The sequence below is a fragment of the Pholis gunnellus genome (assembly GCF_910591455.1).
Source record: "Pholis gunnellus genome assembly, chromosome: 10".
NCBI lineage: Eukaryota > Metazoa > Chordata > Actinopteri > Perciformes > Pholidae > Pholis > Pholis gunnellus.
Window position 1 is genome coordinate 11,457,690 of NC_136537.1, and position 12,484 is coordinate 11,470,173.

The 12,484-nt window shown below is 40.0% G+C and overlaps 2 protein-coding genes across 3 annotated transcripts; one reads left to right on the plus strand and one right to left on the minus strand.

Annotated features, from left to right (window-relative positions):
* Window positions 1–1,356: 1,356 nt before the first annotated feature.
* On the minus strand, window positions 1,357–2,730 carry sowahab (sosondowah ankyrin repeat domain family member Ab; the record flags this gene model as incomplete). The annotated part of the gene is made up of 1 exon (XM_079168219.1): window positions 1,357–2,730. The coding sequence occupies one exon, from the start codon at window positions 2,728–2,730 to the stop codon at window positions 1,357–1,359; it is 1,374 nt and encodes a 457-aa protein (XP_079024345.1).
* A 1,428-nt stretch (window positions 2,731–4,158) lies between these two features.
* On the plus strand, window positions 4,159–11,909 carry LOC306701806 (septin-8-A-like). Of its 2 annotated transcripts, none has more exons than XM_079167219.1 (10): window positions 4,159–4,255; window positions 5,822–5,936; window positions 6,048–6,243; window positions 6,804–6,990; window positions 7,074–7,235; window positions 7,462–7,558; window positions 7,712–7,880; window positions 8,888–9,020; window positions 9,133–9,320; window positions 11,426–11,909. In XM_079167219.1, the coding sequence occupies exons 1-10, from the start codon at window positions 4,226–4,228 to the stop codon at window positions 11,478–11,480; spliced, it is 1,332 nt and encodes a 443-aa protein (XP_079023345.1). In that variant the 5' UTR covers window positions 4,159–4,225; the 3' UTR covers window positions 11,481–11,909. The 2 variants fall into 2 exon arrangements, with proteins under 2 accessions (XP_079023345.1, XP_079023346.1); XM_079167220.1 differs by having other exon boundaries at window positions 10,424–11,502.
* Window positions 11,910–12,484: the final 575 nt, after the last annotated feature.

Genomic DNA, 12,484 nt, shown 5'->3' on the forward strand with positions numbered 1-12,484 from the left:
TTGTTGGACAGTCTTTAAAGCTTAACATTTTTGTTTGAAATATTAAAGAAGAGACATAACAGTAGATACACATCCATGATATTTCAGTTGCTATGCAAAGTTTTGTGGTGGGATGTGACACAATGCCGTCTACTTTGTTGAATTGTTGGTGTGAGTGCAGCTGTCCTTTGTCAGGATCATTATGCAAGCAGCGTCTTTTCCAGATAACGAGACAAAGGACATTGTTCTGGCAGTTTTGCTCATGGCTTCATTGTCTGTGCTCCAACACTTTTCATGTCATCTGGGACTCTGCCAGGAGCAGTTAAGGACACACGGTACTAAAAAAGGCAGATTTCTGTTTTTGAGCATTCCTGATCTGGGAAAAAGGTCATTCATTCATCAATGACAACTTGACCAATAAGATAGTTTTTAAAGGGGTTGTTAGTTTTCCCCTTCCAAGTTTATTTCTTTCCCATTTAAAAAAAATACCACACCTTACAGTTTAATAATCTTTGGCTTCTCTTTTGCAGTTAATGGGAAATCATAGAAACACGTATATTTGGCAGAAATCTTGTCAAATCAATACTGAAATGATTTATTACAACATCGTATTTGGGGCATAGCTTAGAATGACCTATTTATATATTTGTTTTACCACATTAGGTCACAGAATGAAACCCATGTTGTCCCACAAAGGGAGGCCTTGCTCATCCATTACAGCCCAAGTTCACAAAGAGATGATAAAGGAGACATTCCACCACCCAGTCTGGTGGCCTGCTTTGCATAAGTGGCCCCCACAAAGGTCCCCTTTGCTGTTACTTAAGTTTAGAGGTACTGTAGCTTTTTAAAAAATCTTACCACTGTTACTACTATTTTTCTACAATCCAATGTTTTTCTCTGCAACTGGTTTGCAGATAACTTTAATTTTGATGATCTGAATATCATAAACACATGATCTGCTGTGCACAAAAGCAAGAAGCATTGACATGATGGGCTGTTTTCATATTTCTTTAACTTTGAAGTTACTAATCAAGAGGTAAAGTCTACAGATTTATTACACATTAGGTAAGGAATATATGTGTGAATATCACTGATTGTTGGTGTTGTTAGTAAGAAAAATACATTATATTAGTTCAAAATAGCATAATCATTGTTAATACATGGAATTCACTAAAGAAAGAAACAAATATTAAATAATAAATAGCATTCATCAGTAGCACATCCAGCAGTGAAACACTGTCAGAGAGGTGCAATAAGTACTGAGAGACACATTCAGTTATAGACTTTAAGTGACATAAATAGTTTACGTTGTTCTAATATTATTATAATACACAAACTAAGACAGTATTATCTACCACAATGTCAATGTTTTCCATCTCACAGCTTCTTTTGTGATCCGTGTGATTCTCCCCCGTCATGAGCACATTTAGTTGCTGTCTTTTGTTTCTTGTGAGGCTGGAACAGTTTACTAATAGTGTTGAAGCCCTTTGAGTGCTCTCTGTATTCCTCCTCCTCCGTCTTCTCCCTGTACTTGCTGCGCTGCAGTCCTCCCATAAGTGCTCTGACCTCCGCTGACACACCATGGCCGAGGTAATGGAAGGCCTTCTTGCCGTCATTATCTCTTTCATTCACATTCGCCCCGTAGCTTTGCACAAGCAAAACCATCACGTCGCTGCGCCCGTGCATGGCTGCGACGTGTAAAGGCGTGTATCCTCCATGTGCTTTGCTGTTGACGTTCACGTAAGTGCCTCTTTTCCTGGGGACGTCCACGAGCTTGTGTATCATCTCGCTGTTGCCGGTCTTTGCAGCCCAGTGCAGCGCTGTGAAACCTGACATAAAGTCTCTCTTCTGAGCCAAGCGCGTGTCCTGCAGCAGCAAACCATAGATCTGTCCCCACAGTCCGGCTGCACACTTTACCAACCACTCATGAGCTAATGGCTCCAGAGGTACAGACTCTGAGTACTTTGCATCATCTCTCTTGTTTTGGGGCCTGGCCAGGGGGGAACCTGTGGGTTGCACGTCCTCTGTCGGTCTGTTTTTCCAACACTGGGAGTCACTTTGTGACCCCTCATTGCAAGCTGGAAAGTTAGGATTCAGAGTTGGCACTTTGGTGGCCAACGTGATTGGTCTGTCCCACGTTAAATCCGGGTGCACTCTGGAATGTGACCCTTCCTGTGTACCTGGTGCAGAGTCTCTCGTGGGGGATTTTACTGCTATGACGGCGAACACAGCTCCAGATGTCCTTGCTCTGCTCGCCTGATCTCCGGGGATAGTCAGGACTTTAACGGTGGTCGTATCCGCACTACTACTGTCTCTTGATAACGGCCTCTTTTCCTGCATACCCCCCAAAGACTCACTATAATATTTGCCATTTATGTTCGAGGGACAGCACTTGTTATTGTTCTCAATGTTGGAGTAAATCGCCCTCGCGGACTCGGCTCGAGGAGGAGATGTGTACGAAAAGCTGGTATTCTGGCTCGAGAGACTGTCGTCCATCTGCGTCTCATCATGCGCCGCCTCCTTAACAAAGTCCTGGTACCGTTTCTTCACAACCACAAACTTCACCCCGTCGATCTGCTTCACCACAGCGACGCTGTTCACCGACTTCTTGAAAAGATCCCTATTGTGCTGCTTTTCCGCGGGATCGCCGCCGTTGATTTGTCTCCTGAAGTTGTTCAGCAGCTCTGAGTTCTTCACTTTGCCCCCGTGCTCCAGTAAAAAAGACAAAAGAGATTCTTGGGTCAAAGCCATTTTGTAAATATATAACCGATATTTTAGATACCGCTCGGGGGGGATACTCTCTTCTCTGTCCGCGCTCCCCTCTCTGTGGTCCTCCTCCAACCTGCTGCTTCCGGCGCCTCGACAAATAAACTCACCCGTTCTTCTGTGTGATGTCTCTCCTCGTTTAACGCTGAGCTTTACAAGTGGAACAATATCACAGCCAATAAAACAAAGACTAAAGACGAATTGTACATTTATTATTGTATTTGTTTGTATGTTTACATTGAGTAATTAAAAAAAATCAAATGTGATGGAATTATACTAGAGTATATTTGTATATTATATATTGAGTTTATTTTAGACACAGATTTCTGTAATGCATATCAACACTTTATTTTCATGTTGTTGTCATTTAGCCTAAAATAGTGTTTCACATTATTAACTGATATTTTCTCAAGATGAATCTTTACAGTAAGCATACACTCCTTATGACATTATAAGAACCAGAATCAGCTTTGTTGGCCAATTACAAGTACACATGCACGGAGTTTGACTCAGTTACACATAGAAATACATCTTAAAACAAGGACAACAAAGCAAAACAAAAGTAAACATAAACATTGAGCCATATGTAAATACAAATAGGCGATAGAAGATATAACGAGTATATATAGGCTAAAAACACAACAATTAACAACTTCAATGTCTATAAATCAGACTGTTTCTGGAAACCTTAACAAGTAGGTAAATGGTGCAAATGTGCTGGAGTAAAAAATGTAATGGTTAACGTAACAGGTTGCTTTATATACATGCATATTGATCATCATTCAAACAACAACACAGCAATGATATGTTTATATGTATGATAGCAAATGGATCCCATGTTTCCTTAAAACCTCAACGTTACAATACTTCATTCAGTCCTACATTCCTAATCTACTCATACAAGTACATGAGTATTGGCAACAGACTACTTTAAAGTATCAAAAGTAAAAGTATTAATAATACTCAAGTAGCATAATGGCCCCCTGTGAGAGGGTTCTGTATATTATTAGATGCATATTACTCATGCATTACTGTCAACCTGCTGTAACTAGCATGTGAATCTAATTTGAGAAAGTTCACTTAGTTATACATTTATATAACAGTTATAAAATCTTCATCTTCAAAATCAATTACTAATTGTCAAATACATGTAGTGGAGTAGGAAATAGGGGATATTCTGTTACAAACTAAGCTATTACTACAGCCCAGCCTACTATTTATGTGATAACTGCTCGTTTCCTTGACAAAAGCTCTAATCTGTCTAAGTGAACACACAAACAACACACATTTTACACTAAACTCTTTCAGAGTTATAGAGGCTGAACGCTTCAGCTGCTGTAGTGTCGCCCTCCAGCACAGAGAGGGGGTGTTGCCTCCAAGTGGCCATATTGAAAGCACTGCGAGTCTGTCCGTGTGTGAACGTGCCGAGAGCAGGTCTGGATGAAGACAGATAATTCCTGCACGCAGCACACTTCTGACGATGGCGGCCAATGATGTAGACGTTTTCGCAGTAAGTATGATGATCTGCTGTCTGGCGGCCTGCAGTGTCTCGTGGTTTGGTGTCGTCAAGAGTAGAAAATAAACTAGCATAGCATTCAGGTGTATGTGAGCGCAAGGTGATGGTAATGAGACGTGGTCCGCTGCGGTGTTGAGACGGCTTGTTATGTCTAATGACGCGGAGTAAAGACGGAGTTTCAGCTGAAAAACGATGCAATCGTCGTCCCAAATGATGCGTGCAATCTGTGGAGCCGTGCAGAGAAAGAGGCGCACTTAGGCATCCAACTGTGCGGCATAAACCCGCACGACGCGCGTGCATTAACACTTTGCTTTTTTTTTTTTTACCTTGTCAACACTGTGACAGGTGTACGCGGGTGCTGAATTGACGGGAACAAGCGGTTAAAATGAAACACGGGACAGCAGACACGAAGTTAAGAGGACATAAGCAGCAGAAGCTAGCTCCTCAAAATGATGTATTAGCCAAACGTGTCATTCGAGGAGATGTGTTTTATTTAAAAAGCCACCATAGCTTGTAGTACGTGCCTTGTATTAGGTCTACCCTTCACAGGTTGCAAATGATGGAAAGTTGAAGTGGTGTGTTTGTCTGTGAAGGGGAGTTATGGGTACCAGCAGGGCAGCCAGCAGCTTGGATCTCCTCCCATCCCTGTGAAACAACTAGATAAAGAGCTCTTTGTGTGTGTGTGTGTGTGTGTGTGTGTGTGTGTGTGTGTGTGTGTGTGTGTGTCTGTGTGTGTGTCTGTGTGTGTGTGTGTGTGTGTGTGTGTGAAGAGAGAGAGGGACAGAAACGGATAATTGTTGTATTGAACACATCCTGATCCTCATGTTGAGCCTTTTGCATGATGCCAGTAAATTAGGATGTGTCTGGTATAGGAGGGATAAAATACCTCTCAGCTTATAGTCGGGGCACAATATACATTCTATATAGTATGTATTATTATGTTCAGATTCAAACGCCGTGATGCATTTTTAATGTTATATTAATGAACGTGGAAAGTATACACAGTATGATGTTTGGGAGATAGGTGCAGTGAGTCATGTTTTTATTAGCTTGAATCAAGTCATCAAACGCAAGTAAACGCACTGCTGTCAACTGTTAATCCAACGATCTATCTATTATATCTAATCTATTAATCAACAGACTAATCAATGATGAAAATATTTGTAGTAAATAAGTTTTAGCCCTGAATATAATCACAAACTGTTACTGTCAGCAGCTTTGAGCTGAGGCTCAGCCCTGATACTAAGCTTGATAAACAGACGCAGGACACACAGTGTAAAGAATGACATCTGTGCTGCACAACTCATGTGATTCTCATAGCTTTTTGTTTTCTCTTCAGATTAGCGTGTCTCTAAAGGAGGAATTCGGTTTGTGATATTGAGACAGAACCTGTTTATAGGTTGGACTATTCAGTGTGTTAAGTGGAAAGGAGAGATGACCTCGTTTGCAAAGAATGCTTTTAAGCTTGAAAGCAGAATGTGGAGATGGGATCTGACAGAAGGGGCTCTTTGACCTCGTCATTTTAATTTATAGATTGTTGTTCTTCCTGTTTTTCCTCAGCATGAAGAAAAGCGAAACATGGAGCTCGGAGGTCATGTGGGGTTTGACAGTCTTCCAGATCAGTTGGTCAGTAAATCAGTCGCACAGGGATTCTGCTTCAACATCCTCTGCGTAGGTACGTCTGAACCCAGGAGCAAAGTTAGTGCTTATGGACGTGACATGCATTTCTTTTGGGAAATTAAATGGTCATCTCTGTTCACCATGTGTCATTTTTTCTTTATTAAAGGTGAGACAGGGATAGGCAAGTCGACATTAATGAACACTCTTTTCAATACAACATTTGAAAATGAGGAAGCCAGCCACTATCAGACTGAGGTGCAGCTACGCCCACAAACCTATGATCTGCAGGAGAGCAACGTCAACCTCAAGCTGACCACTGTGCACACTGTAGGGTTCGGAGACCAGATCAACAAAGAACAAAGGTACAGATTCTTGGAGATTTGACTTACAGTTAGACTGAATGCTTTCCAGAGAGAGAAACAGATTCAAAAAAATGTATGTACAACTGTCCTGCACGATGGAAGGAAAATAAACAATGTTGTTAAAATGTTATAGAAAACCTTTTACAGGCATTTTCCGTGCTGTTTTAATACGGATCTTTAAAAATTCGTAGATGTTTTTCTTGGTAAGTGCACCAGCTATTCATCTTTTCTTTTCTTGCTCTGGTCCTGCAGCCAAAACACTTACACAGTATGGACTTGAGGCAGAGATCTGGCCAGTTTCTGGCATGCAAATTGGGTGGGAAGAAAGGGAATATGGGAATGAGTGGTAGAACTAATGCAATCTCAATAGACATTTGAGTGCTCCAACAGCAGGGAGTAGAAAAAGCGGACATTCTTGGCTGCCAGGCTGTAGTTGCAGAGTTTGTAGCCAGAATACTAACATGTCCTCAAACTACATGAAAGCAATGTACTTGCAATGTATTGTTCATGCAAAAATAATGATGCTCATGTTTTATGTCTTGTGTTGTTTCTCTGTGCAGCTATAAACCCATTCTTGAGTATATTGATACCCAGTTCGAAAGGTATCTTGAGGAGGAGCTAAAAATAAAACGCTCCTTATTTAACTGCCATGACACAAGAATCCACATCTGCCTGTATTTCATCGCTCCCACCGGACACTCCCTGAAGTCTCTTGATCTCGTCACAATGAAGAAACTGGACAGCAAGGTGAATACAGAATCTTTCACTGTGTGTTTTCAGCAGTCAATTTGGTCCTCAGTCCGTCCCTCATATTATGATTTTCCATGCAGGTGAACATCATCCCAGTTATTGCAAAGGCAGACACGGTTTCCAAGAGCGAACTGGACAAATTGAAGATCAAGATTATGAGTGAGCTGGTCAGTAATGGAGTACAGATTTATCAGTTCCCCACGGAGGATGAAGCTGTTGCAGAGATAAACACCTCCATGAATGTGAGTCCTAGAAACACAAAGACATAATACAATACTTAAGATAATGTTCTCACTTTCTCCTCCACTGTATTCTTAAGCCTACACCCATCTTTTGGTGTTGTAACAATGAAAGCCACAATTTGAATCCATAGTCGACATATATTTAGAAGCAGAATGAGATCCCAGACATAACAACAGTAGTATCATTTTAAACATATTGTAACAATTTCACTACTATTCATTACAGACTCATCTTCCCTTTGCTGTGGTTGGGAGTTTAGAAGACGTTAAAGTGGGAAACAAGATGGTGAAAGCAAGGCTGTACCCCTGGGGATCAGTACAGGGTGAGTTGGCTGAAGTGATTTTACAAGCATCATAAAGTCCCAAAAATAAATAAACATGATATCATGATGTTTTATGAGCACAGGTTTTCATTTCAGATTTTCAGTAAGTGACCATTTTCAAAATGACCAAGCTTCTTTCTTTTTTTTTTCCAGTGGAGAATGAAAACCACTGTGATTTTGTGAAGCTGAGGGAGATGCTGCTGCGTGTGAACATGGAGGATCTCCGGGAGCAAACACACGCTCGACACTATGAGCTCTACCGTCGCTGCAAGCTAGAAGAGATGGGCTTCAAGGACACAGACCCGGACAGCCAGTCGTTCAGGTGAAATTAGGGGGAGCAGTGATGTAATGCATCTGGACAACTTACTTCAGTGGGACTGCAAAAACACAACTGTTTTCTTATGATGTAAAAACCCGTGCTGATGAATGACTTGGTTAATGAACACCATATTCCAATCTATGTTTATTTGATTTGGATGAGATTTTTCCCTTTTCATCAACCAATTAGAGCTTAAAGGAAAAGTGTGACGTCAATTCAGACTCTAGTTTAATTATTGAACTATGAGTATAAATCATTGATTGTATTTGGTTCTATTTTTGACTCATCTGAACCTTTTTAAGTGCCTTCATGAATTCATTCAGAGATTAGCCACTCTCATTTTCCTAATATAGGCGAGAAACTAGAGTAACTCCAGTTCCTGTGTTCATGAAATGTCACATGATATGTCAGTTGCTTTACCTCAGGTGGAGTTCAGGATTAGGTTCAACCAGCTATTTATACACCTTTTTGTTTGTAAAGTCTCTTTTAACTACTAGCTTAATTACTGACTAGTTATACACTAAATCAGGTTGCAACATTTAAACTTAAGAAATGTCATAGCTAGTGAAGACTTAAGTAATATGTTAACCAGGGAACATCTGTAGTGCTGTACAGTCAAAACCTAGCAACTTTGTAAACAGGAAGTCATCACCAAAAATACATATACATACATGCAGAAATGTGATTTAGAGTTAATAGTATTTTAGAGTGAGTGGAAAATGTTGTCTATGCAACATTATGACCTTATTTGGTCATTTACTCTAATGTTTTATGTCTAATGTTTTGTAAATTGAAGTACATTGTTTTTGTGACACTGTCATTTAAAATGTTCCCAGTTCACATCCGTATTAAACGGCATTTTGATCAAGTGTCAGGTCAGATGTTGACCATATCATCTCTTGTTCTCTTCAATCTAAACGGGTCATGTTTAACGTGCTAGTTTCATTGCTCCAGTTATGGCTCATAAGGTATTGGACTGATCTTAACATTGCTTTTACTCTGATTTTCAGCCTTCAGGACACATACGAAGCCAAGAGGAAGGAGTTCCTCGTGGATCTGCAGCGCAAAGAGGAAGAAATGAGACAGATGTTTGTCAACAAAGTGAAGGAGACAGAAGCCGAGCTGAAAGAAAAGGAAAAAGAGGTGAGGATTGACATGATCGTAAAATAACTACTCATTCAAAACACACCATGTTTGGTCTTTCTCACATTGTTTCCTGTCTTATCACCATCACCATCATCTTCATCATCTCTAGCTTCATGAGAGGTTTGAGCAGCTCAAGCGGATGCACCAGGATGAAAAGAAGAATCTGGAGGAGAAAAGACGAGAACTGGAGGAGGAAATGAACGCCTTCAACAGAAGAAAGGTTGCAGCTGAGACGCTGATGGGGCAGGCTCTCCAAGGCTGCTCACAACCATTCAAGAAGGACAAGGACAAGAAGAAGTAAGTCAAAGCTGCTGTGTGTATCTGATTTGTTGAGCTGCTCAAGTGGTTCCTTTCATACACCGTTGTTGTGGGAACATGCGGTAAAACCCTCTAAATAGTAACACTAAAAAAACGTTCAGCCAAATCATGATTAATTTGTTAAATATCACACATATATTATATTCACAAGCCTTCTCTAAGCCAGTCTGTGTAGAGTTGATCGGACAGAGGGGGGAAGGTGTACAATGTGATTAATGAGATACTGTTAGTTTCCCAGAAGCCATGTTGGCTCAGAAAGTGATAATACGTGGACAGATTCAGACTGACACCGTGTGCCCAGACATAGCAGCGAGGGTCACAGCTTGCATGACACAGCCTGATGCTTATGTCTCTGCAGGCTGACCTGCCACACTGTATCTCAGGCAGGGGCCACTTCTGTTTTCATTCCACCGGTCTCACCGATGCTCACACCATGCGCAACACTGATGACACTTAAGACATCCCACATAGAGCCGCAGTCATTTCTGCAGGTGGAAACATAATATGTCAGGATCAATTATACACGCTCAAAACGTACATACACAGATTATCTACAGATATCTGCTTTGGTTGAGGGTTGGTGTGTTTTTACAGGATGCAAACAAAACAGTGAGCTGATGTTCTCTTCTCTGTCTCACCAGACAGCATCAGTGACAGGAAAACATTGATTTGTATATGCAACCATTGTTGGTGGTGAAGTCATGGTTGGTTAGCTGTGCTCTGGAGTCAGCGTCGTGTGGTTTGTTGGATAATGACCTTAAAGAGAGTTTAAACTCTTCATTTCAGTGGTCAGATTGAGAAACATTTCTACAAATTCAGTTTCTGATTTCACCTGAATCCCATTCGGAGCATTTGCTTTCCACAAGTTTTTTTTAAACAATCTGATTTAAATGTTAAAATGTCACAAACTGGACTGGACTTCGTAGCCTAAACTGATGGTCTATGGATGCTAAAAGAAGTTCCAACCACAATACCGTTGCATACCCATTTCATTCATTTCTTCTTTTCATTCATTCATTTTTCCTCAAATCCTTCATTTCTTCTTTTTCCCATATTCTGTCTTATTTCTTTTCCCTTTTCAGTTGATTTATGGATCAAACATCCAGGGAACCAGGAATGTGTCTGCCATCCGCATTGGAAGAGAGAGAGAGTGAGAGTGTCAGTCAGTAATGTCATATCTGACATTAATGACTGACACAGTATGTGTGGACCATTCACAGTGACTCGTATGTCAGCCTGAAATATGTGATGGCTATAAGTCACTGTATACTCATGGATCAAAAAGGTAGCTTTGCTCAGTCTGTTTAATTTGTCCCTAATGCTGACTCTGCTAGACACACAACCCATGGAGTGTTTTCATAACATGTAGCTTGTGTTGTTTTATGTTCTTGTCATGAATGTGTGTTCATGAACCTGTCATAGAACATGAGACTTTTAGTCACCGACTGCATTGAAGCGATGACTGTGAGTTATGTTTTAATGTGCAATTATTAGCAAGTTGAATGGTCTCCAGTAGGGTTTTTTAGCACTGAATTTCTAATAATGTACATATGATTATTGATACTTCTTTTTTTTAATTGTTGGTAGTTTGAGATAGTAGAAGATCATTTAATTGTTTAACCCCACTCTATGCAAAGTTATAAAGAAAATAATGGAATTAATTTACAGTGAGTCTGAAAATGAGCAAATATGTTGCCATTATTTATATTCAAATAAATAATGTCAATGGAAAACCAGACACGGCATCAGTTCATGTGTTTGTCAGCTGAACCTTTCCTCTTAAACTCTCTCAGTTCTCTGTGACTTCCCGTCGCGTCAGACATTTGTATGATACAAAGCATTTCATATTTCACCAAAACATGTTTTTTTGATTTTGTGTTTCTGTAAAAGCATTATCCATTTAAATCAAGTTTCAGTTGTAATTTTGCCTTCCAAACGGGACAAATAACAAACTGCTCATGAAACCTAATTACCATTGGCACTAAACTTCAATATTTCTCATCTTGTCGAGGTTTGTCTAATGACTTTAATGAATAGCGTTGTTTGTCCAGATGAATAACATGTTTTTTCTTTCCTTTTCATAGCTTCTTTAGTCTTCCATCTGCGTGCTCCTTAACCTCAGGAAGGAATTTGAATTAGAAGACTTTCTACAACATCAAAAGATCACAGATTAGCAATCAAGTGTATTATTTTTACAATGTGAAATAACAATTTTATAGAAATGCACTTAACATCCCTGGAAGTTGTTCAGCCTGAAGTCTTCCATGTCTACTAACCTCTCCTTTAAGTGTAGCATGGTCTCTGCATGGCTCCTAACCTTCATTCCTAAAAGTATTAAAAGATCATTGCCAAAACCTCAGTTGTTGTACTAAATGTGCAATCTTCATTTATCCGCCATGTTATGCTTGTAGTTTTCGACTGATGACGATTTACACTGTGACATATATATTACAAAGTGACATGATATTGCTGTTAAATGTTGTACGGATTATACATTATATTATGATTTATAAGCACTTTAAATCAGTCATGGTACAAATATTACCTTATATTAAATCATTTTAAAAGGTGTCTTATCATGCAAACATATCAACCCTTATGTTGTGTCAAAAATATCTACTTAGAAGTATTTCATTCAGCCTGGATGTATATACATTCAGGATTAAATCTCTTCATGTCAGTATATCTATATGGTGGGTCTGTGTGGGAGCACTTGCAGATTTGTATATCCTGATGTAATAAATACTTTTGAAAACGTGCCTCGTTCTCTCCATAATTGTACTGTAAGACAGAAAATGGGTCCACAGTAAGGCGTAGTCTCAGCAGGTTCATGGTCCCTCCAGACTGTTCCAGAAACCTGCCAGTAAACGCCTTTTTTTTTAAACAGAAGAGGCAGCATGGTGTGACAATGCCTGGTTTATGATAACAAACAACAACATATGACATTTTAAGAAGTCCTGCACATTTTTCCAAAATATTCACCAACAATTTTGCTCTTTTCTGTGATTTCTGTCTCCTGTAATGTTGTACATCATCAGATAATATTTGGTCATGTCCCGCCTCCCTATCTGCGATTGGCCACCAGTGTGTGCAGGGCGGGGCTTAATTGTGTGAGGCTGGAAATATAACCAATTGAAATGTAG